Source organism: Hemiscyllium ocellatum, chromosome 10, assembly GCF_020745735.1.
Source record: "Hemiscyllium ocellatum isolate sHemOce1 chromosome 10, sHemOce1.pat.X.cur, whole genome shotgun sequence".
Lineage (NCBI taxonomy): Eukaryota > Metazoa > Chordata > Chondrichthyes > Orectolobiformes > Hemiscylliidae > Hemiscyllium > Hemiscyllium ocellatum.
In genome coordinates, this window is record NC_083410.1 from 64696296 (window position 1) to 64720190 (window position 23895).

Genomic DNA, 23895 nt, shown 5'->3' on the forward strand with positions numbered 1-23895 from the left:
CATACTTTGTGAAAATCAAACACCTTAAAATTTACATTTTTGCAATACATTTTACCAAATTAGTTGTTTACTCATACCTCCCAAATTCTTTGAAGAATGCAAGATGCAAATGGAGGCATTCCAGGTGGTCCGCCAGCAAACTCCATCAACATAGAAAGCAGTTTAAAGAAAGGCTGTGCAGCCTAGAAATAATATGAAGTATACAGCGTTTATAGATGAATAATGCATTTGATTAAAAGATTCCTTTGCTGCAAAACTTAAGTGACCAGGAAACTGTTTTACTCTCAATACCTCAGCATTCTCAGGCACTCAAGAATCTGAACCACATAAATATGGAAAATTCAATCCGTGATCTATGGGACATTTGTTCATTTTAGTCAGACAGGTGGGTGGGCATTACAATTGACCTCAAGAAAAGCCTGAATTAAGATGTGAAAAACTGGACTAAGTATTAATTTGCTATTTAGATCACATATTCAAAGTTGAATGTCGGGTGACATCAAGACCTGGTTTAACTTGCTGCCATACTATATTATAAGAGCTCACAATGTGTGTAAATAAAATCCACTTGGGCAAGGACTGAAAGGTTAGTAGCACACAAGAGGCCTACAGATTATCGCCTTCAGGAAAAACAGTACACTTGACAAATAAAACATAAGATGCTGTGAAGAAGCTGTAGCACTTTTTCTCAAAGTCAATAAATACAACAATACAACAGACATACCTCAGGAGTCAGCTTTGCTATTGATGTGAATAGCATGGACACAATCTAAACACACAAAGAGAGAACGGTATTTATAAACATTTGTAAATTTCTCCCCCAGCCCTATAACAAATATCTATTCAAATAAAAGCAGTGGTCCCAAATATGCATACGTGTTCTGAAAGGCGATTGTTGTAACGACAGAGGCTGAAGATCAAATTGCATGTCTGTCTGATGTTAATACCATCTCGGATATGTTGAAACAAAAATGGGAAACCCTGAGAAAAACAACCAGAAATAACAACTATCAGAAAAGTTCAATAAATAGGCAGCATCTAGTGAAAGACAGCAGCAAAATTTCAAATAACTACCAATGAGCAAAGCATTTTTGACATGTTCTAAAATGCACATCTTGAGACAAAAACAAATATAATAAAGATCCATTTTCAGTACAGGGTCAACACAATATAAAGATCAAGTAAGTCTCCTAGAAATTGCTAATTTTGCATCATTTAAAATGTGAAAACATATTTCATTACATAGATGATGCTAACATGCACATTTTAATATTTATTAGCCCAAATGTGAAACTGACAAACTTTTGCATGGTAGATCTAATAAAAGAACATTTTAAGGATGAAATTTGGCCAGCCTACTGGCTGGAAAGGCAGTGACAACCTAGCTGCAGTCTTTTCTGGGAACACTGTTGGAACAGAATTCCAATTGCAGGCGAACTTCATTACTAAATTCTGCAGGGGAATATTTTTTGCATAAAACCCCCCTATATAGCGGATGTCTCTGTTAGGAGAACAGAGGCCAGAAGAGGTGCCCACTGCGGATATTGCTGTCATCCAGATGCTAAAGATCATCCCTGGAGCTCCGGGATGTGGTCACTGGTCACACTGATTAGATCAGCTCACTGTAAAGGGCAGGAGAGTGACTTCCTATGGATCTTTTGCTAGTTTCCAGCAGGTATGGTGATGGGACAAGGCCTGTAACTGATTACTTAGGGACATTAATTGTCCTCCGAGAGGAAATGCTGGACTTGACTGCTCCACCCAGACTTAGTTGCGATTAAGTCTGAAAAATGATATGCTTTCTATTACACATATTCCCACCCCATTATACTGTACTCCACATCCCAGCTTCTCCTGCCAAGGATGCATTAGGTGTGCATAAATTTTGCCCGAAGTTCTCAGGGAACAATACAACATTAAAAAGAATTTCATTTGATCCCATCCTTCCATTAGTTAGTAAATGAAAGAAAGTTTTGTTTCAATGAACAGGAGGGACAACTTTTAAAGAGAATGTTTTAATGATAGTATGAATTAATTTAGAAAATCTAGGCAATACATGCAACATTTCTTTATCAACTATCGAAATTATTTAGAGTTGTATGATGATCACTAGGAAATCAGTTTTCAGCCACGATGTTATGCAGTAACAACCTTGGGTATTTGATGCAGTAAACGACAAGGTGGCATTATTGTTTGTTTTTAAATAAGAAGCAGTTGGAAAGAGAGCATGAGACAAGACTTGGGGGCAAGGTCTAATGGTATTAATTACCTAAGGAGGCAAGTGACTTGTATTTGTTAATCAGTAAATTAGGGCACTGGTTAGGACAAAGAAAGATCATAAGATTAAAGTATTAAATTCATAAATTCATTGACTGTATTCAATTATTTAAAACTACAAACAACCATTGAATGATAGTCCAAAACATGAACACTAAATAGTTAAGTTAAAAATCACACAACACCAAGTTATAGTCCAACAGGTTTATTTGGATGCACTAGGTTTTGCAGCACTGCTCCTTCATCAGGTGGATGTGCAGCAGGACCATAAGACACAATTTATAGGAAAAGCTTACAGTGTCACGCGACTAAAATATATTAAACAAACTTAGATTAAGTCTTTCACCTTTTAGAATGGTTTTGCTAGTTTAGGTTCATTAATATGTAATTTAATTTATTTTAGTTTAATTAAACTTGTACTTGCAGAATTACACCTTATTTTGCTCAAAAACTGCATCAAGCATGTAAAATTCTGTAAATCCCACTTTACAAATAGAATCAGTGTCACCCAACATTGGGACACAGATCGACTTTAACATCACACCTTCAATATATTATTTGAGCTGAGATGGCACCTACTGTTAAAAGCTTTCTTGAGAATGTAACTTTAACAAACTTCTGGGATTTACGTATGAAGGAACCGAAACATGATTGTTCTAAAAGATCAAAGCTAAATTTGTTTAATATGACACTTTATGACACTGCATTCCTCTTGTTATAAATTCTGTGTCGTATGTTTCTGCTCCACAAACACCTGATGAAGAAGCAGCACTTTGAAAGCTAACGCCTCCAAGTAAACCTGTTGGACTATAACCTGATATTGTGCAATTTGCTTGAATTTGACTTGATGCCATGAGATTTCAGTGGGGCCACAGTCAAATGTTAAGGTCACTAAGGATGATTCCCTTACGACTCTCTCTTACTGTGCTGCTAATGGGAAAAGACAAACAGGGACAGTAATGCTGTTGTCTGGTTGTTGTTTGTAAGCTATGATTCCATGAATCTAGTTCCAGAGACAGCTCTCTTTATTTGAACACTAGGCCATGGATATTGCACTCCAAGGTCTTTGGTCAACAACACAGGAGCAGAATTAAGCCACATGGCCCAACGGAACTGCTCCAACAATTGATCATGGCTGAAAGGTTTCTCATACCCATTCTCCTCCTTTAACCTTTGATCCCCTTACTAATCAAGAACCTATCACTGTCTTAAATACATTCAATGATTTGGCCAACACAGCATTACATAGATTCACCACCCTCTGGCTAAAGAAATTCCTCCTCACCACAATTCCAAAGGGTTGTCCCTTCATTCTGAGGTTGTGTCCCCAGTTTCTAGTTTCTCATATTAGTAGAAGTATCTCTATTTCTACTCTGGGAAGGACTCAGTATTCTATGAGATCCTCCCCAAACCTCACCTCAGCCTTCTAAAACTTCATCAAGCAGAGTCAAGAGTCCCCAATCACTTCTCATATGACAAGCCCTTCATCCCTGCAATCCTTCCTGCAAACCTCCTCTGAATCCCCTCTACTGCCAACAAATCCTTTTTAAGATTTGAGACCCAAAACTGCTCTCAATATTCCAAATTCAATCTGATCAGAGCCTTATACAGCCTCAGCAGCACATCCCTGCTTTAGTATTCCAGCCCTCATGAAATGAATACTAGCATTGCATTCACATTCTTAAATGCCTAATGAACCTGCATGTTAACATTAAGAGAATCCTGAGCTAAGATTCCCAAGTCCCTTTGTGCTTCAGACTTCCAAAGCCTTTCTTCATTTAGAAATGAGTGTACACTTCCATTGTTCCTAATAAAGTGCATAACTTCACACGTTCCCACATTGTATTCCATCTGTCATTTCTCTGCCCACTCTCCTGACCTGTCCAAGTTACGTCTGCAGTCTCCTCACTACTACCAGTCCCTCCACTTATCTGCGTCTCACTTGCAAACCTAGCAACATTACCCTCAGTCCCTTTGTCCAAATCATTAATGCCTAACGTAAGCAATGGTGGTCTCAACATTGACCTCTGTTGGGGTCACTGGCTGCCATCCTGAAAAAGTCTCCTTTATCTCCACTGTCTGCCTTCTGTTAGTCAGCTAATCTTCCATCCATGCTAGAGGTTGATAAACTCTAACTAATTTGGTGTCACAAGGATCATTGCTGGAAGCTTCAATTATTTAGAACCCATATTGATAACCCAGATGAAGAAACTAACCTTACAAAAGGAAAGTTTGCTGGTGACAAAGATTGGTAGGAAAGCAAACAATTAGCAAGGAGATACAGACAGATTAAATAAACACATATTAAATAAGTCCGTTGGTACAATCAACATGTGGATGAAGACAGTTAGCATGCTATCTGCTTGCACGTGCTACTTCGCTTCACATTTTCTACCCACAAAGCCAGCTAGCAGCATTTAATAAAAAAGCCAAAGTACAAGTCTCTCTTCATCAAGACAGTGTCTGTCTGCCAAGATCTCCTTATAATGGCACATTGAAAGTTTAGCCCTCTTCAACCAGGCTAAAGTTTCAGAGAAGGTTTGGTCTTCAGATATGCAGTGTGCAGGCCCAAACTTCCAGCTCTGGGAAAATGGTTCCATTTCCATTTAAATACCTCAGGAAAACTGAAAGTTAAAGCAGTAAACACTGACAAAATATCTTGGGTGGAACCCAAGGACAAACTGATAATTAAATGTCACCTTTTTACAACTCCTGTTACCAAACCAGTAAAAGTCTGCTTCATGTTCCTTTGGACTCAACCTGGAAGGTTGTGCTGGCGACCCTGGTGTTTGGACATTCAGGGTCCATACAAATTTTGCCCAAGTTTGCTCCATGGAGAAGACACTCCAGTTTTATTGTAGAGTTTAAGGAAGGTGACCATCACAATGCAAACTATCACCTCACTGGCTGCCATCAATGAGTTTACAATAACTTGGCAGACAGAGTACAAGATGGGAAAATGCAAAGGAAAGAACAGAAAAGCAGAATATTATTTAAATGGAAAAACACAAATAATTCTGTGATAGAGGAATCTGGTGCTTTTGATCATGGAATATAAAACTTTAGCATACAAGTAATTAGGAAAACAAATGGAAGGTTGACCTCTATGCAAGGGGAATGGACATGATAATAGGGACGTCTTATTATAACTAAACAGGCATTGTTGACTACAGCCAAAGTAAAGTTTTGGTCATCTCACTTATGGAAGGATATATTAACTGGAAGGCAGTTCACCGCAGATTGGCAAGTTTGGTTCCTGGGATAAAGGGATTGTTTTACAGGCAAAGATTGAGTAGATTGAACTTATATTGATTTAGATCTTAGCAAATCATACAAGGTTTGAGGCATCTTTAGAAAGAGGTCTTTGAATATGTTCAGTGTTGAGTTAGACATATCTTCGATCAAGTTAAGGGTTACAGGTGGACAGGCAGGACTATAGAATTAAGCATACAATCAGAGCTGCCATGATCTTCTTGAATGAGCGGGTTTGTGGAGTATACTCCTGCTGTGATAGGCAGGCCTGCTACAAATCTCAACAAAATGGTCCACATGCGGCATCTGGTATTTATCATCACTGGACGGTGTTTGAAAGCTTTCAGTTGTTATCAAAACTAACTTGTATATATTTATAGGGGAATTAAATATTTACAAAGTATTAGTATATCTAAAGAAATTCATGTATATCATCAAAATTAAATGACCTGTAACTCTAGAGCTAAGCTTGTAAGAGATCAGGAAAGGAAACTGACAGGCATTCAGAATATAATAAAATTGAATAAAATACATTTTTCTGAATACATTCTATTAACAGTTATGACATTCTTGTTTTGGACATTCTTAAATGATGTTTGATTTCTGTACATACAGTGAGATACAGCTAGACATCAGAGGAAATACTACAACAATGCGGTATATGGTGGCACAGTGGTTTGCACTGCTGCCTCACAGCGCCAGAGACCCGGGTTCAATTCCCACCTCAGGTGACTGTGTGGAGTTTGCACATTCTCCCAGCGTCTGCCTGGGTTTCCTCTGGGTGCTCTGGTTCCCTCCTACAGTCCAAAAATGTGTAGGTCATGTGAACTGGCCATGCTAAATTGCCCATAGTGTTAGGTGAAGGGGTAAATGTAGAGGAATAGGTGTGGGTGGGTTGCGTTTCGGCGGATCGGTGTGGACTTGTTAGGCCGAAGGGCCTGTTGCCACACTAAGTAATCTAAAAAAAACTGCGTGGGAATAAAAGTTTTACAGTAGTTTATTATATTTCTCAACAGGCTTCTTAAACAATGGAGTTTTCTTCGCAACAGTTATCGGGATCAAAAAATGAGAATAATGCAGATTACTACAAAACTTGAATTGGAAAACTGACTTGCATAACCAGATCCGGAGATAGAAAATTAAGGCAATTGTTGCAGGATTCCAATGCATACAGCCCACAAATACATAAGCAACAATATCGTTGAGTTTTAAACAATTGAACATTTACAATTTCCTGTTTAATTCTGCAACATGAATGAAGAATAGGTTTTTGGCGCAATCCTATGCTGTCATTGAAATCTTATGCAAGGATTTTTAAAAGAAATAAAGAAATATATATCACCAGTTCTATGTCTATTGACGATACCTTGCCTCCTGTCAAGGCAGCCATGTCATTCTGTGACAACGTAAGGTGCCTATTTTAAAAAAGACAGAATTAGAAAGTACAACTAATACTGTTGAATACAGAACATTAATACTGGGATATAATGCAAGTGTGTATACTTTAGTATTATAAATCTCCATTTCTTGATAAATAAAATGTTACATTTTATAAAATTAAACTTAAAAAGTTGGACTTATTACTTTATTTTCAAATTCAAATGACTGCACTTGCAAACGGAAATACCACTGAATTTACAGTTCATATATAAATTACCTATCCATGGCAATTTAATAAACACAGCTACTTTTAAAAAAATCCTTGAAACAAAGTAATTTAAAACAAACAGTTCATTTTTAAAATGGTTAAATATGTGCAAATAAAAAGACCAACACTATCATAATTCTAAAATATAAAACAAATACTTCACTAGATACGTTTGCAAGTCTGTGGGGAAGGAACAGGCAAACAGAAGTAATTGGAAAGCTCTTGCTCCACGTGTCTACTATGCTTACGCCTTACCTTTCAGACCGAGACTGTTCTACTAGAAGTGCAATCAAGGCTATCATCTTCTCCAGTGCTGCAGGACGGTATTTCTCTTCTGTTAAAGATAAAATATCTTCCTCCTCCTCTTCTTCCTCACCCTCCTCTTCAGACAATACTTCAACTTGTGGCTGGGGAAACTGCTAAAAAAAAATCAAATATGTAAAAATATAAATGGCAAAGATTCATTATTTACAAATTATCATTAAGAATCATCTCTTCCCTGAGCCTGTAACTAATCATTAAAGCAATTTTTTGTATAATTTACTTAAAGGAATCACTGCAGTCAACTACAATGCATGAGCAAATGTTTTAGCACCATCTTATGTGCTGTAAAGAACAACCTAATTCAAAATGAAATATAACTTCAAAATTGATGGCAAAACTGATTCTATACACTCAAAAGAAACTCAACAAAATGTAAAATTAAAAACATAATGCTGGTAACTATAGCAAATTAGATTACATGGCTACCATAGTTTAGAACAAAACTATCATAATTTAGAGAAAATGCTACACAATAGTACGTTATTGTGAATAATTGAAAATTTCTTACATTCTCTGGTCCCTTTGTTCCCATGTAAAAATGTACCATTGTCGATATAGCTTGCAATGACAAAAGAAACTGGCTCTGAAACAAATAAACAACAGTACAGTTATGTGAAAAAATGGAGTGAAACATTTAATTACTCCTCCCTTAAAAACTCCAAAGAATGAATATCTGTTTAAGTTACCTCTTCCTCTCCCATTTTTGCAAACTCAAACAAGAATGCAAAATATTCAGTGAGATGTTTGCTGTGAGGTTTGACTCCATGTTCCATAATAGACAACAGCGTCTTCACAAACCTAGTTACACACGAACGGCTTCCAATATCTTCTACTGGACCATCCATGTCATCAGAGCTATAAAGGCAGAGATCAAGGTATGTCAAATACATTGTCCAAATCAGTGTAAAGTATTCAAACACAATAAAATCTTAAATACTGCAATAACTTTATAATTATATCTAAACTTCTAAAATTAAAGATTTGAACCCTTTACAAATATTCACCTGAAAATGGAACCTCAATTAATCACAAAATTGGTGTGATTTTCCATTTCTTAACTGTTAAACTAGATTGAGACTCAATTGATCTGAGACAGTCATTGCACATAAATGTTTTCACTTATCCAAACATATTTTACATTTGTAAAGTAGTTCTACAAATCATTTGGTGAACACAGAATAAATTGTATGAGGAGAATAAGAGTCCTTGACATTACAATTCAACAAAGATCTAAAGCACCTTCTAGACCCATGGTCACTTCCACCTAGAAGGACAAGGGGAGCAGATACATGGGAACAGCACTATCTGTAAGTTTTCCCCTCCACGTCATTCATCATTGTGACTTGGAAATATTTCACCATTCCTTAACTGCAAATGGAATTCTTTACCTCAGGGCATAGTAGGTCTACCTACAACACACGGACTGCAACAGTTCAAGAAGCAGCTCACCACCATCCTCTGTATCTCAGTGGTTAGCACAGCTGCCTCACAGCATCAGGGACCTAAGTTTGATTCCTGTCTTGGGTGACTGTCTGTGTGGAGTTTGCACATTCTCCCAGCGTTTGCGTGGGTGTCCTCCGGCTGCTCTGGTTTCCTTCCACAGTCCAAAGATGTGCAGGTTAGGTGAATTGGCTATGCTAAATTGTCCATAGTGTGATGTACATTAGTCAGAGAGAAATGGGTCTGTGTGGATTACTTTTCGGAGGGTCGGTGTGGACTTGTTGGGTCGAAGGGCCTTTTTCCACACTGTAGGGAATCTAATCTAATCTTTCAAGAGCAACGAGGAAGGGCAACCAGCCAGCAACATGCATGAGCCATTAGTGAAAGAAAATCACTTTCTGCCACATTTGATCATAGCATGTGGGCAATGCTGGTTAAGCCAGCATTTATTACTGATTGGGGGTTAAAAGTCAACTACAAGCCGTGAGCCTGCAGTCACAGGGAGGCCAAACTAGGTAAGGATTGCAGTTTCTTTCTCCAGAGAACGTTAGTGAACCAGATATGTTTTGCCAACAATTGAAAATGGTTTCAGGCTCATCATTAGACTCTTAACTCCAGATTTTTTTATTCCATTAAAATTTCACCATCTGCCATACGTGAGATTTGAATAAGGGTCAGAACTCAGAACTTTCCCTTAGATCTTTCAATTAATAGTCTTGTGATAATGCCAATGCCTTTCCTTTCAATACAAACTTATGTGAGACAAGATTAATGACATTAAGAAAGTCAGCATTGCTTTCATGATACTTATTAAATATACATAATTGAAGATGGAAAATCATTCACATTTGGCAAGCAACAAATACTTAAGTAGATTCCTGTAGCTTCATTTTTCATGAAAAAACATTTCCAATTTTCAAATAATGCCTTTTAAAAAAACAGAAACGTGCTAAAACTGACAGCAGTATTAACCACTTCTATTAACTACAAAATTTTACAACAAAAATTACAGATGGAGGCAAATATGAGCAACTAGACCTTATCTGAAAAGTCAAAGCCTAAAAGAAAGTTTTCCACTGACTTTACAAGGCTAAATGTGATATCACTTCCCAAAATACAAAAGATGTAGCATGATCGATCAGGTTCTGACTTTTAAACACATCTAGTAGCGTTTTCATTTTGTTTGAATCTTATCAATGTAGCATACAACTCTGCGTTGATTACTGGATGGGCAGAATCAAACATGCAACATTGCTTTGATCTGTTAAATAATGTGAAAGCAGTAAAGCCTATTGTTTCCTTCTGTACCATAGAGTCCTACAAGACAGAGACAGGCCTTTTGGCACAAACTGGTCCATGCCGACCAAAATGTCCATCCGCACTAATGCCATTTCCCTGCACTTAATGTGCATCATCCTAATCCTTTCCTACCCATGTATTTATCCAAATGCCTTTTAAATGTTGTTAATGCACCCACCTTCACTGGCAGCTCATGCCATAAGCGTACCATCCTGTGTAAAAAAAAAAGCTGCCTCTCAGGTTCCCTTTTATTCTTACCCCTCTAACCTTAAACCGATGCCCTCGAGTCCTCAACTCCCCAACCCTAGGAAAAAGACAGTGCATTCACCCTATCCATACCTCTCATGATCTTGTACACCTCTATATGATTCCCCTCAGTCTCCTACACTCTAAAGAAAAAAGTCCTAGATTGTCCAACCTCTCCCTATAACTCAGACCTTTGAGTCCAGGCAACATCTTTGTAAATTTCTTCTGTACTCTTTCCAGTTTAATAACATCCTTCCTATAGCAAGGTAACCAAAACTGAACACAATACTCCAGTGCAGTCTCACCAATGTCCTGTACAACTGCAGCAGAACTTTCCAACTTCTAGTACTCAATGCCCTGACTGATGAAGGCCAGGGAGCCTTCTTCATTGTCCTGTCTACCTGTGACTCCACTTTCTGAAAACCATACACCTGAACTCCACGGTCCCTCTGTCCCACTACACTCCTCAAAGACCCTGCCATCCACCATGAAACTCCTACCTTGATTTGCCTTTCCAAAATGCAAGACGTCACACTTATCTATATTCAATTCTATTTATCATTTCATGTCCTGCTGCAATTTCTGATAATCTTCCTCATGTCCACGATATTGCCTATTTTAGTGTCACCTGCAAACTTACTAATCAGGTCTTGTACATTTCCATCGTTAAGATGACATGTTCCTGCTGGACCTTATCCATAGTTTTAATCCCCCTCAGAAAAACCAAACACCACAATACAACCAAGTAGGTGAAATCAACGAAAATAAGGATATGCAAGCTTTGCTGAAAAGCTTCTATCTCATGAGATGGTGAGATTGTAACTTTGTGTTAAAGCATCCTGGGATATAGTTCAGGGGCTTATTCTACAAATGATAGTAAGACTGAGAGGTGCCAGATTTGCTAATATCCGTATTTTCTGGACCCTCTTTTCAGCTTTCTTCTCTTTCAATTTCTCCTTGCTTCTTTCAATGGCCCTCTAACTATTCGAACTTCCAGAAGTTTCGCAATCTTCCAGTCATCCATGTCAATGTACACCATATTCATGGCTCACTTGCAGTTTGATCTAAAGCAGAAATATGGATGCATAGGGGATTCAGACTTGGAGTCCAAGTCATCATGCAGTAGGTCTTAGGGTAGCAGAGATCTTTGGGAGCAGACTGTCAACCATGTGATGCATGTATCTGAGGCTTCACAAATGTAACTGGCTTCGTAGTAAGTTTATGCTGATGCAATTAGCACGCACCAAAACATCATTCCACAAACGAGATGCTGAGGATTTCCATTCTTAAGATAGACAAGTACTAACTGAGAATTTCAGGTAGGGGATATCTGCAAGATGCTTCCTATTTTAAAAATGTTTTGCAACCATGTTTCCACAAAAAGGGCGGCACGGTGGCACAGTGGTTAGCACTGCTGCCTCACAGCGCCAGGGACCTGGGTTCAATTCCCGCCTCAGGCGACTGACTGTGTGGAGTTTGCACGTTCTCCCCGTGTCTGCGTGGGTTTCCTCTGGGTGCTCCGGTTTCCTCCCACAGTCCAAAGATGTGCGGGTCAGGTGAATTGGCCATGCTAAATTGCCCGTAGTGTTAGGTAAGGGGTATATGTAGGGGTATGGGTGAATTGCGCTTCGGCGGGTCGGTGTGGACTTGTTGGGCCGAAGGGCCCGTTTCCACACTGTAAGTAATCTAATCTAAAAATAATTCAGTAAAAATTACTTTTAATGCTGATTTTTTAAAAATGCAATGCTCCTCTCATGATTTTAAAACAAAACAGCTTGACAAAGATCAGTTTATAGAGCAAATTTGCTCCCCCCACCCCGAGACAAAATAATAAATAATCCATTGGCTTGCCTAGGGCTGGAAAATACATCTTGCCCAATGTGGTAGAAGATCCAAAGCTCTTAGCCCATTTTATGTGCAGAGAAGAAACAGATATTAAAATGACAGCATAAAAATTGAAGTTAAAAATATCCCATTAACACTGAGTCAGAGTCAGTTAAGTCAAACAAAACCAGTCACTGAAATGGGATAGTTGCTTGTTTATGAAGCACTGTGAAGACAAGTTGTATCAACTGAATTAAGTCCGATTATCATTGTTCTATACGTTTGCTATATTTACAATAAAGCAACTTAATGATTCAACCAAATCTCACCTCATCTAGTGTGAAGTGCCTCACTGGAGAGGTGGAATAAATAAAAATGTATAAAACACTATGTTTCAAGACACAAATTGGGATCAATTGTCACAACCTTTAGGTCACATTTCTGTGAAAGTTTAGGCAGAGTGAATAAACTCTAATAAAAGTAAGGCATTTACAAAACAGGCAGATGCTGCTGAACCACAAACAAAAAGGTCCATTTTGCAGATTCTGATAAATATTAGCTAAACATAAGCAATGAGAATCAAATTATTTTCTCTCATCTAATATTCTAAGGATTGAAGAAATTGATCGGGAAGGTTGGATTGTGTTGAAAAATCTTTTGCTCCATGACACAGGTCCATAATCTTTTCTGAAGAACAAAATCAGAGTAAACTTTGATAGCAAAACCATAAATGGATTCACATCTGAGTATTTCACAAAATAAAAAGCAACTTTGCACTCAACAGGTACAAAAGAAAGAAAATAAACCCCCAATTTTGATGATGACATTAATGTCTTACTTAGGGTTTGAATTATGGAGTAGTGAGTAGTTGTGGCAGCAAGTGGCAGTTTATTTTAAGTATTGAGTTCTAGCTAATGTCTGTTGGAGTAGATGAACAATTCATTCTCAAAACTGACACTATACATCATCACTGTGACACGCAACTGCTGTGATCACTTTCAGACCTAAAAAAGGATACTTTGGAGTGAAATCCTATAGGAAGGACATGTTTCATTAGGGAAAAGATGGAGATGTCACAAAATTCAACTTCACAATAAGGCAGAAGATCAGGTTTACAAAATGACAAAGATATGCAAATAGGAATTAATTAATTGTTAGAACTCTCAGTAAGATGCTAGCACATTTCTTAATTATCAAATAGTCTAGAAATTTTTATTTTTAATCCTGATTTGGTATTTACATGGAATAGATTCTCATAAAAGCTGGCAGCACTGTATGGAAGAACAGGTGAAAACCTGATGATTCACAAAATCTTCACCCATGAAGAAAACCATCTGATCATTCTCAATCTATCCACCAACACGCTAGCATCTCTCCCAGTGCAGCACCTAATTAATGAACTATTCCAGTATTATCATCTCCACTTTGGAACTGAAAATCTTGGGCAAAATGTTGGATGAATATGAGGACATTTAGCCTTTAACAATTTTGATTTGTGATTAAAACCGACTCCCTCAAATCCATCTTCAGCATATTTACCATCTCTTCCAAACTACAATTGTTCTGAAGAAGGCTCACCGGACCTGAAAAGCTGACTTTGCTTTCTCTCCATAGATGCTGCCAGATCTACTGAGTTTTGGCCTAACAATTTGCGTTTGTATACAAGTCAACACTTTTGATATGGTTGAACATTGTTCTGCATATGAGTAGAGTGAACTTTAGTGCCAAATGATAGGTAGGAAGTAAAAAACAATTTAATGTCAAACCTGACCCAACACAAAAGAGCAATTAATCTACTTTTCAGAAAAGAGTTTGTCTGTATGGTTTCTTTACCTTAATAGAATTTCTTTAAAATTAAGAGTCTGACCATTTGGTAACTACCTTAGTTTTAAATTTCTAGTCCATACAGCCTATTGTGTGGAACTTGTACAACGTGCCTTTGTAGTCATGGTAGACCATGTGGAGCTTGCTAATTCCACTGGTGTTGCAACTTCCTCCAAAAAATCAAGAAGGATGGTCACATAAGATCTTCACTGCTTGAATCCATATCAAAATATGTCCCAATCATTCTCCTCTGTTTTTGTTATGCTCTGCTAACCATCATAAAGTGAAAAATGGGCTTGTTCATTAATGATTGGTGCTGAACATTCTGCATTGATGACTCCTCAGATATTCTATAAGTCTATGTCCAGATGCAGCAAAACCTGGACTGATAAATAACATGTAGCATTCACATTACACAAGTGCCATTCAATCAGAATCTAGTCATAACCTCTTGACATTCAATGATATTTCTATTATTGTTCCCCGACTATCAATATCCTGGGCTCACTAGTGACCACAAAATGAACAGGATCAGCCATATAAATACTGTTGCTCAAGAACAGAACAAAGTCTGGAAATTCTGTAGCAAGTAACTCATCTCCTGAGTTTTCAAAGTATGTCCAAAGCATGAGGATAAAATAATCTTGCCTTGAGGAAGCTCTAAAAACTTAAAATAAGCTTGATATCAGATAAGACAAAGCAACCAACTTGATTAGCATTCCATTAATTGCCTTCAACATTCACTCCCTCTATCAATGATGCACAATGGCAGGAGTGAGTATTATCTACAAGATACACTGTAGCAAATCACCAAGGCTGCTTCATCAGCATTTCTCAAACCATAACCTCTACCACATAAAATGGTAAGTGCAGCAAATGCATGAGAACAACATTAGAGTGTTTTTCTCCAAGTTATGCACTATCCTCATTTGGAAGCAAACTGCCATTTCTTTATATACTGGAACAAGCCCCCCTCTCCGCGCCTCTCTCTAACAATGCTGCAAATGTTCCTAAACCTTATGGACTACAGGCTCACCATCACCTATTCTGAGGACAATTTGGGATGGGCAATAAACGTTAGCCTAAACAGTAATGCAGATATCACATGAATGAATAAAGTTGCTGTAAATATAAATGGCTGGATTTAATTTGAGATAGAAGAAAGTCTGGGGGCAATTTATTCACACAAGGGATGGACAGTGTCTGGAACAGGCTGCCAGAGGCAGTGGTGGAGGCAAGTATAATTTCGACATTTAAGATACATTTGGACAGGTACATGGATGGGACATGGAGGGGTATGGGCCAAATACAGATAATGGGACTAGTTTAATTGTGAAAACTGAGCAGCATGGAAAAGCAGGGCTAAAGGGCCTATTTCCATTCTGTAAACCTCTATGAGTACTTACCAGATCGCTGTGCATGTAACCCAAATTTACTCATGATAATTAAGAAAATTGCTGCACTTTATAAAATAGAAATTAACAAATTCACCACAAAATACTATGACATGAGCACTGCTGTACCAATACTTATTTATGGATTATAAGTGGGCTGACACAAGCAACAGAATATTAAAATCATATGCCACATACTTCTCAGAGGCACAGGATTCTTATAGAAAGAAACCAATTGGCTCATTGTGTCTCCACCAGCTCTCCAAATGGATAAATTATAGTAGTTTTGTGTTTACTTACATAAATTTACCAATCTCACACCAGGACTGGTAAATGAATACAGGTTTTGTTTATTTGAAAACCTGTTACAGGATTACTCAGGGTGACATGGTGGCTCAGTGGTTAGCACTGCTGCCTCACATCACCAGGAACCTGTGTTCACTTCCAGCCTTGGGCAACTGACTATGTGCAGTTTGCACATTCTCCCCTGCGTTTGCGTGGGCTTCCTCAGTGTGCTCTGGTTTCCTCTCACAGTCCAAAGATGTGCAGGACAAGTGAACTGGCCATGCTAAATTGCCCACAGTATTCAGGAGGGGGGTGGGGTGTAGGTTAGGTGCATTTGTCAGGGGAAATTGAGGGGAACATTCTGGGTGGTTGGGTTACTCTTCGAAGGGTCAGTGTGGACTTGTTGGGCCAAATGACTGTTTCCACACTGTAGGGATGCTATGATTCTATTCTATGATAAATAGATGTGTTACTAAAGTTCAACAACTATTTTTAAAGGAAAACACAGCAACATTTCTTCACACTACATGCTGCAAGTTAGACTAACAATGGCTGCTAATCACATACTCCACACCCTGGTTACTTGATCATTGGCATGTTTCCTTCTAAACTGATATCATGACATCCCCTTTCTCCAAGAAAGAATCACACACATTAATTAAAATACATATGCATTAGAATTGTTGTGAAAATAATAACTGAAGAACTTGAGTCTTTTGAGTGCCTTTGTAATATTGACGTCAGTGTGTTGTTATTTTACAAATTGTTGTTACAAATTATACAAACTGATGATTGTGGAATACACACCACAGAAACAATTTCACTGAGTTTATCTGAATATATGTTCAATCCATAATGTGAGTGCTAAGTGTTATGTAGTTGTCCAATTCCCCAAGTTAGCTTCTGTTTTTGTTTTTCGCATGTAGTTCTATCAGGTGTTATGATCTCAAGATTTAGGTTAACTGCAAGCTTGTGATACTTCAGTGGGTGACCAAGTTCCCTGGATGGGATATATGACTTGAACCTTTTAATCTACATGCAGACTTAGCAGTTTTGTATTTGGGTTGCAGTTGTGTATGGCATTCATTCTCCATTGTTTTACAAGAAAAATGTCCTCTTTTGCTGATAAATTGCTAACAGATGATGGGTCAGAGACGTTGTCTTAAATCAACCTTCTAAACAGGCTTTTCACTGATGACAGTAAGCTCATATCTAGAAGTGTTACTCAAAAGTGTAGGATAGCAATAAAAGATCCTGTTTTGTCATCTTGTATTTCACAACTAGTGTTTCACAAGTGCAAACCATTTGCTTGGTGAGACTGTTAAATTTGGGACAGAGTGTTGAGGCTGTCATAAAGTTTGTATCTCATTTGAAAGGTTGTCTCTGAAACTCTGACAATGTATTGTAACCAGTTATGTCACTTCTTCTGGTGCACGGAGCAGAGAGTATTCAACTCCTTGTGTTTCCTATGGTTATACTTGAGAGATCCTTCAAACGTCCTATGACTAAAACTTGGAAGAGCAGTAAGTGACTGCAGGAAAATCATATTATCATAGAACGCCTGCAGCACAGAAGGAGGCCACCAAAATCCATTTCTGTGTTGGCTCTGAAAAAGAACTATTCTTCACAGGCAATTCCCTACACTATCCCCAAAGCCCTGCATATTCTTCGCTTTCAGATAATAATCCAATTATCCACTGTTTTCACTACACTCTCAGGCAATGTTGCCTCTAAGCTGTGCACCTGCTTGACACACACTGTTCCCTGGTTCCACACACACTGACTTTTGGTTTGGAATCCACTGCCTTGGAGGTCTACAGACTAGCAGGAAAAATTAGGAGGAACACAACTCTCAGGCAGTATATTCCAGATCCTAATTACTCTCAGAATCACAGAAGTGCAATGGTGCAGGAGGAGTCCTTTGGTCTGCACTGGCTTGTTACCTACTGCTAATCTCCTGCTTTTACCCATACCCTTTATTTTTAAAACTGTTATATCATTATTTTTAATCCAAGTAATTAACTAAGGCCCTTTCAAATGCCTCCATCACATTTCCAGATAATGTGTTCCATATTCCAACTACTCCTGAGAGAGAAAGGTTTTCCTCACTTTTGTTCCTTTGATGAGCACAAACAGTTTCAACCTATCAATTCTATCATGCCCTCTCACGATTTTGAAAACCTCTCTTGAAATTTCCTCTTAGCCTTCTTCTCTCCAAGAATAACAGGCCAAACTTCTTCAATCTATCCTCATAACTGAAGTTCCCCATCCCTGGAACCATTCTTGTAATCTGCTTCTGCACTCTCTGCAATGTGATCAAATCCTTCCTATACTGTGATGCCCAGAACTGTACACAATACTCCTGCTGAGATCTTAATACTGTGATGATATATATTTGTTTTCCAATTACCTTACATCTGTGCACTCTGGCTTTTGATCATTCTACCAATGGAACAATTTCAACCTACTCTCTCCAGATTCCTCATAATTTTAAATATCCCTATGAATCTTCACTTCGCAAAGGGTAATAAGTCCAACTTCTTGAATCCTATACAACTGAAGTTCCTCATGCCTGGAAACATTCTCTAGAATCCAGCAATGTCAAGAAAATCCAGAACAAGTCACTTTTAAGTTAGTTAAATTGTCTGGTTAAGCAGGGGCCTGTCTGGGCTGGCATTTAGCTGTCAATCAGCTGAAAGCCCTTTGTGCAATTGTTGTCAATCACTGCAGCAGGAAGCAGAGCTCAGCGAGCTGGTGACTCATCAGTATGTATCTATTTCAAAATTAGTAATCTTTTTTTCAAATCAACCTGCTCAGAGATATTAATACACACCTCTGGAACAGATGGGACTTAAACCTGAGCCTCCTGGTTCAGGGGTTGGGACATTATCCCTGTGCCGCAAAAGGGCTCTCCAAGTCTCTCCAACAGAATTTATTTGAAATACATGGCCAATAAGGAGCACTAGGCCAGACTATATCAGAGTAAGTACTTAGCAATTTGATACAAAGTGGAAATTTTAACTGCATAAGGGGAATGGAACGTTTTAAGTAACTTTTTCTGCAAGAGGTTCAGATTGCTCAGTTCAGTGAAAGGAGAGAAGGCTTCCTTTTATGAGCAGCTGCTGTGAGGAACTGTATCTTAAACTATTCAAAATTCATTGATTTTTAACGGTTTAAAACAACCTAGCACAGGAAAAATAAGTTTGCAGTAAACAGTCCCAAAGAAAGGTATTTTGATTTTCATTTACTCATGTTGTGAGTTCATGGAATGCCCTGCCAGTAGCAGTGGTGGACTCTCCCTCTTTATGGTCATTTAAGCGGGCATTGGATAAGCATATGGAGGTTATTGGGCTAGTGTAGGTTAGGTAGGCTTTGGTCAGCGCAACATCGAGGGCCGAAGGGCCTGTACTGCGCTGTATCTTTCTATGTTCTATGGAATGTGAATGGGCCAGCACTGAATGGATATCACCAGTTGCCCATGAAAAGGTAGTAGGGAGCTGCCTTTTTGAACTGCTGCATTCTATATGCTATATATAGATCCACAGTACTGTTGGGACAGAATTCCAGGATTGTGACCCAATGGTACTGAAGGAATGGTGAGTGGCTTCGAGGTGAACCTGCAGATGTTGGTATTACTATGTATCTATAGCTCTTGTCCTTCTACTTGGTAGTGATCATGGCTTGGAAGTTGATGTCTAAGGAGCCTTGGTGAATTTCTGCAGCGCATTTTGTAGATTGTATACACTGTTGCCACTGGATGTCAATGTTGGATTGAATGACTGTTTGTGGATGTGGTGGCAATACATCAGGCTGTTTTATCCTGGATGGTATCAAGCTTCCTAAGCGTTATTGCACTCATGAAAGTGTAACGTATTGCAGCACATTCAGCCTAGGGGTTGTAGACAGTGAACAGACTTTGGGAGTCAGGTGAGTTAACCTCTGCAGGATTCCTAGCCTCTTACCTGTTCTTATCAATTTATTTATATGGCTAATCCAGTTGAGTTTCTGGTTAATGGTATGAATGCTATTTTCTAATCTTCAGCCTTTACAGTGTGGATATTGTCAGGTCTTCCCACATTTGGGCATGGGCTGCTTCAGTACCTGAGGAGTTACAAATTGTGCTGAACATTCTACAATCATTGAATATCCCATTTTTAACTTACAATGAAGGGAAGCAACTGAAGATGATTGGACTTTGGACACTACCCTGAGAAACCCCTGCATGGATTATATGGGAATGAGGTGATGGACCTCCAACCACCACAATGAATGTCCTTTGTGTCAGATATGACACATCAGTCCAAGATAGAAGGTGAATGCATTTGCAAAAAAGTTTTGTAGGAAGTGTCAAATGGATGATCTATTCTCCAGTGGTCCCCAGCATTTCACATGCCAAACTTCAGTCAATTTGATTCACTATCCATGTAGAATAAAGACATTACTTCAGGGACTGGATAGTGCAAGGTCAATGGGCCCTGACACCATTTCAGCAAAAGTATCAATGACAGGCTGCATCTGAACAAGACTGGAACTGAGGATCTGGAAAACCTGGTCAGGCAGCATCTAAGGTGCAGGAGAATCAACCCTTCATCAAGAATAAGGCTTGTGGTCCAAGGGGGTGGAGAGATAAAGTGGGGGGGAGAAATGGGGAAGGTAGCTGGGAATGCAATAGGTAGATGAAGCTGATAGGTTAGAGCAGAGGATGGAGTGGATAGGTGGGAAGGAAGCTGGACAGGTAGGACAGTTCAAGAGGATTGGAAGGTTGGATCTGGGATAAGGGGAGGGGAAATGAGGAAACTGATGAAATCTGCATTGATACTGTGTGGTTGCAGGGTCCCAAGGCGGAAGATGAGGCGTTCTTCCTCCAGATGTCAGGTGGTTAGGGTTTGGCGGTGGAGGAGGCCCAGGACTTGCATGGCCTTGGCAGAGTGGAAGGGGAGTTAAAGTGTTCAGCCACAGGGTGGTGGGGATGTTTAGTGCATCTCTGGGACACTGATCTCTAGCATCTGCGGTCCTCGTTTTCTCCTGGAACGGAGACTCTCGTCCCACATCCTTATGACTACGATTTGATAATTATTTTTGCTTCCTGGGGCTTTAGTGTAGTATACAATTTCTGTTCAAATCTTGCCTGAGGCGTCACCTGTTACCTTCCCTTCATTCAAGAGAAATTATACCTCTGATCATTAGTGGTCTATCTATCTTTAACTACAAAGACTTGCCAAACTCATGCCAAGATCAGGAAATGACTGCAAGCTTTGATTAATTGAAGATCTGTTGTAGGATTTATCTATAGCAGATAAATTTGTTACAGAAGTTCAGCAATTGGTAAAGAAAACCATAGCTACATTCCTACATACTGCATGAACATTAGACTGAGTGGTTGCTAGTCACATGTTCGACATCCTGATTTCTTGTTCATTAGCAAAATTGCCCCCTTAAGTGATAAGCACAGTGTACATCATGTATGAATAAAGAATGAGGAAAAGAATAAGAATCTGAGGTTAGGGCATTCATTTTCTGGAAGGATTGCAAAGTGATGGTTTTGGCCTTGTTAACCTGTTAAACTTGAGGAAATGCTGTTTACAAATTGATGTGAAACAAGTAGTTAGCCCAGTTGATGAGAGCTAGAATAAAATCAAAATGCCGGAAATACTCGGATCAGGAGGTGCCTATGCAGATTGACCTGGAACACTAACCTTATAACTATTCATAGGGCGAAAAAGCGTTGGTACTGTTTCAGAAGGAAATCAAGGCTTATATTTCATTAAATATATTCTGAAACATAGAAATGATTTTTTGTCATTACCCATCTTCCATTCCAGGTTGCAGGTAGAGGTGTGCGTGCACAGGCCTGAGTCGCTGAATCACATGAATGCACAAACGCTGGAACATCTGCAGAGCCCAAAGTAAGGTGCAAAGGGAGAGGATTTTATACATTTTATTTCACATCTTAAGTTTAAAAAAAAAATACCAAAGATATTAAAAAGTATACAAAACACTGAAAAATAGAATGAAATATGCTGATATGATCAAATAGTCTGTCATTAATTACTATTACACTAAATGAACTAAAGCACTTCATACCTGTCTAACAATCTGATTTGGACATTTAATGAGGATTTGCATTGGCCACCAATCATCATCTGCCATTCGGTCCAAAAACCACTGTACAGAAAGAAGTCAGAATTTTGAAATAACACGGGCAATTTCTGAACAAAAGATCCACATTACAATTTTTATATTTCATACGAAGCAGTGAAATTATAATATCAGTGTAAATTTATCATTACTCCCACTATCAGGCACATAAACTTCAACTCAAATAATTGTATTCCGGACTTGTCAGGAAAGAAATGTAGGTGTTTAAAATTCAGGTTGTGTGTCACAATCAGTAGCTTGCAGTTCAGCAGATTAGAGAGGACATGGCAGCAACAATTTAAGCTGCAATTGATATCCGACAAGGTGCTTTCAGTTCAAAAAGCAAAACTAAGGTCCAGGAGCCAGAAGGCAGGTTAAGCCATACTGTTCCTGCACCTGTGAAGTATTTGGTTTGTAATATGAGCATCTAGCTTTGTGCTCAAAGTCTGCAGACCGCCTCATTCCCACAACCATATTCCAGAAACAGAGTCGAGTCCCTTCGTAAAATGTCTGCCGGTGAATGATCATTTGTGAGAAATTATATGTAGCTATGAGAGAAACAGATAAGATGTAATGCAATGGTGGTAAGTCACTTTTTATTGTAGATGGAGAGGAAACCAAGATGGGTGTGTACACTAAAGATTTGGCATGGTGGACAGATATAACTCCAAGGATTCTGTTGTAGGTATTGCATGGAAAGACCGAAGGAGACGTCCTGCTGCAACTTGTTAGTGAAGATGTTGATGGCAGCTCTGAAGAGGGGTAGCTAAATATATTCAAAAGCTGCTAGAGGGTCTTATGACTGAAATGAAGCCATTTTGCAATGCAAGAAAAAAAGAAATGACTCCATCAAACATGATGTCAATTGGCTGAGCAAAAGAGTTACAACATACAACGTCTTTATTTTTGTTGATTTAAGACTTTTCTGTCACTTTAAGATCTAAACAGTGGCTCAAAAGATATAGAACCAGTTTCTGGGTGAGCAACATACTCTTGAACTAACCAGCTACTAGAACACACAATTTGATTTCACTGGCTTTTGACATTTAGATCCATACAAATTATATCAATACAAGCTTTTTAGGCACTGCCAATATGCAATGATCTGTAAAGCCACAATGAAAGTCAGATCAGTTCTATTTACTTAACAAAAAGGTTTGGCATTTTTTGTTCATGTGCATAGTGGTAATTTTTCAGTAGATATCCTCTTCTATTCTGTACCTTTACTTGAACTATTTGTAAAGATATGCTCTTAAAATATTAAATAGAAATTTTGATAAGACACTTCGACAAGTATCTTCATCAGAAAAATATTTGACTTGGCAGTAGTAGAAATTAATGGTTAATAAATGATATTTAGAAGAAATCAACTGTTCATACATAGTTTTTGTCTAGTGAATCGAGGCCCTTTTTAATGTAAAATAAATCAAAGCAGAAACAGCTAAAGTAATCACTTGAACAATCTGATTTCTTACTGCAGAAATAACAATACTTTTAACACTTTTATAGTTGTTAATTATGAATTAGAGATACCTATACTTCCTTTAGTATACGTGCTGCATGACAGAAGATTGTTTGCTGTTTTGTGAATTTGAAGAGGAATAAATATGAATTAGTTATCTGGTAAAGTCAAGAAAAAATGTTTCATGAACATTGGAGAGATCAGCATAAGTTTTAAATGTTTTAACTTGATCTTCAAGGAAATGCAAATGTAAATAATCCTAAAGTGAGTAATGAGAAGTGGAGTTTTGTACAAGCACAGTAAACTAGGTATGCATCAATGTTTCAAAGGGACAGATTCCTGTAATTGCTGCACCCAGCTTTTGTGGCTTGGATTATTCTAATGTTTCTGGAATATAACAAATGGAGAAGCAGTTCCAGCACAACTGCCAGCTAAGTCAGGAAATCTTTTCCTTTAGAATTTTCAAAGGACTCATTTAGAAC

General features: G+C 38.4%; 1 protein-coding gene across 5 annotated transcripts in view; it reads right to left on the bottom strand.

Annotated features, from left to right (window-relative positions):
* The window catches only part of usp34 (ubiquitin specific peptidase 34), a 472579-nt gene that overhangs the window by 63329 nt on the left and 385355 nt on the right, over positions 1–23895 (bottom strand). For 3 of the 5 annotated variants that reach the window (XM_060831547.1, XM_060831550.1, XM_060831551.1), the window contains 9 exons: positions 21898–21978; positions 21620–21705; positions 8188–8356; positions 8010–8084; positions 7433–7596; positions 6872–6944; positions 877–981; positions 725–769; positions 78–182 (listed from right to left, as the gene is read on the bottom strand). In XM_060831547.1, coding sequence (XP_060687530.1) covers positions 78–182; positions 725–769; positions 877–981; positions 6872–6944; positions 7433–7596; positions 8010–8084; positions 8188–8356; positions 21620–21705; positions 21898–21978 — 903 coding nt within the window. The remainder of the gene's footprint in view (positions 1–77; positions 183–724; positions 770–876; positions 982–6871; positions 6945–7432; positions 7597–8009; positions 8085–8187; positions 8357–21619; positions 21706–21897; positions 21979–23895) is intronic. The other 2 variants (XM_060831548.1, XM_060831549.1) reach the window with 2 other exon arrangements.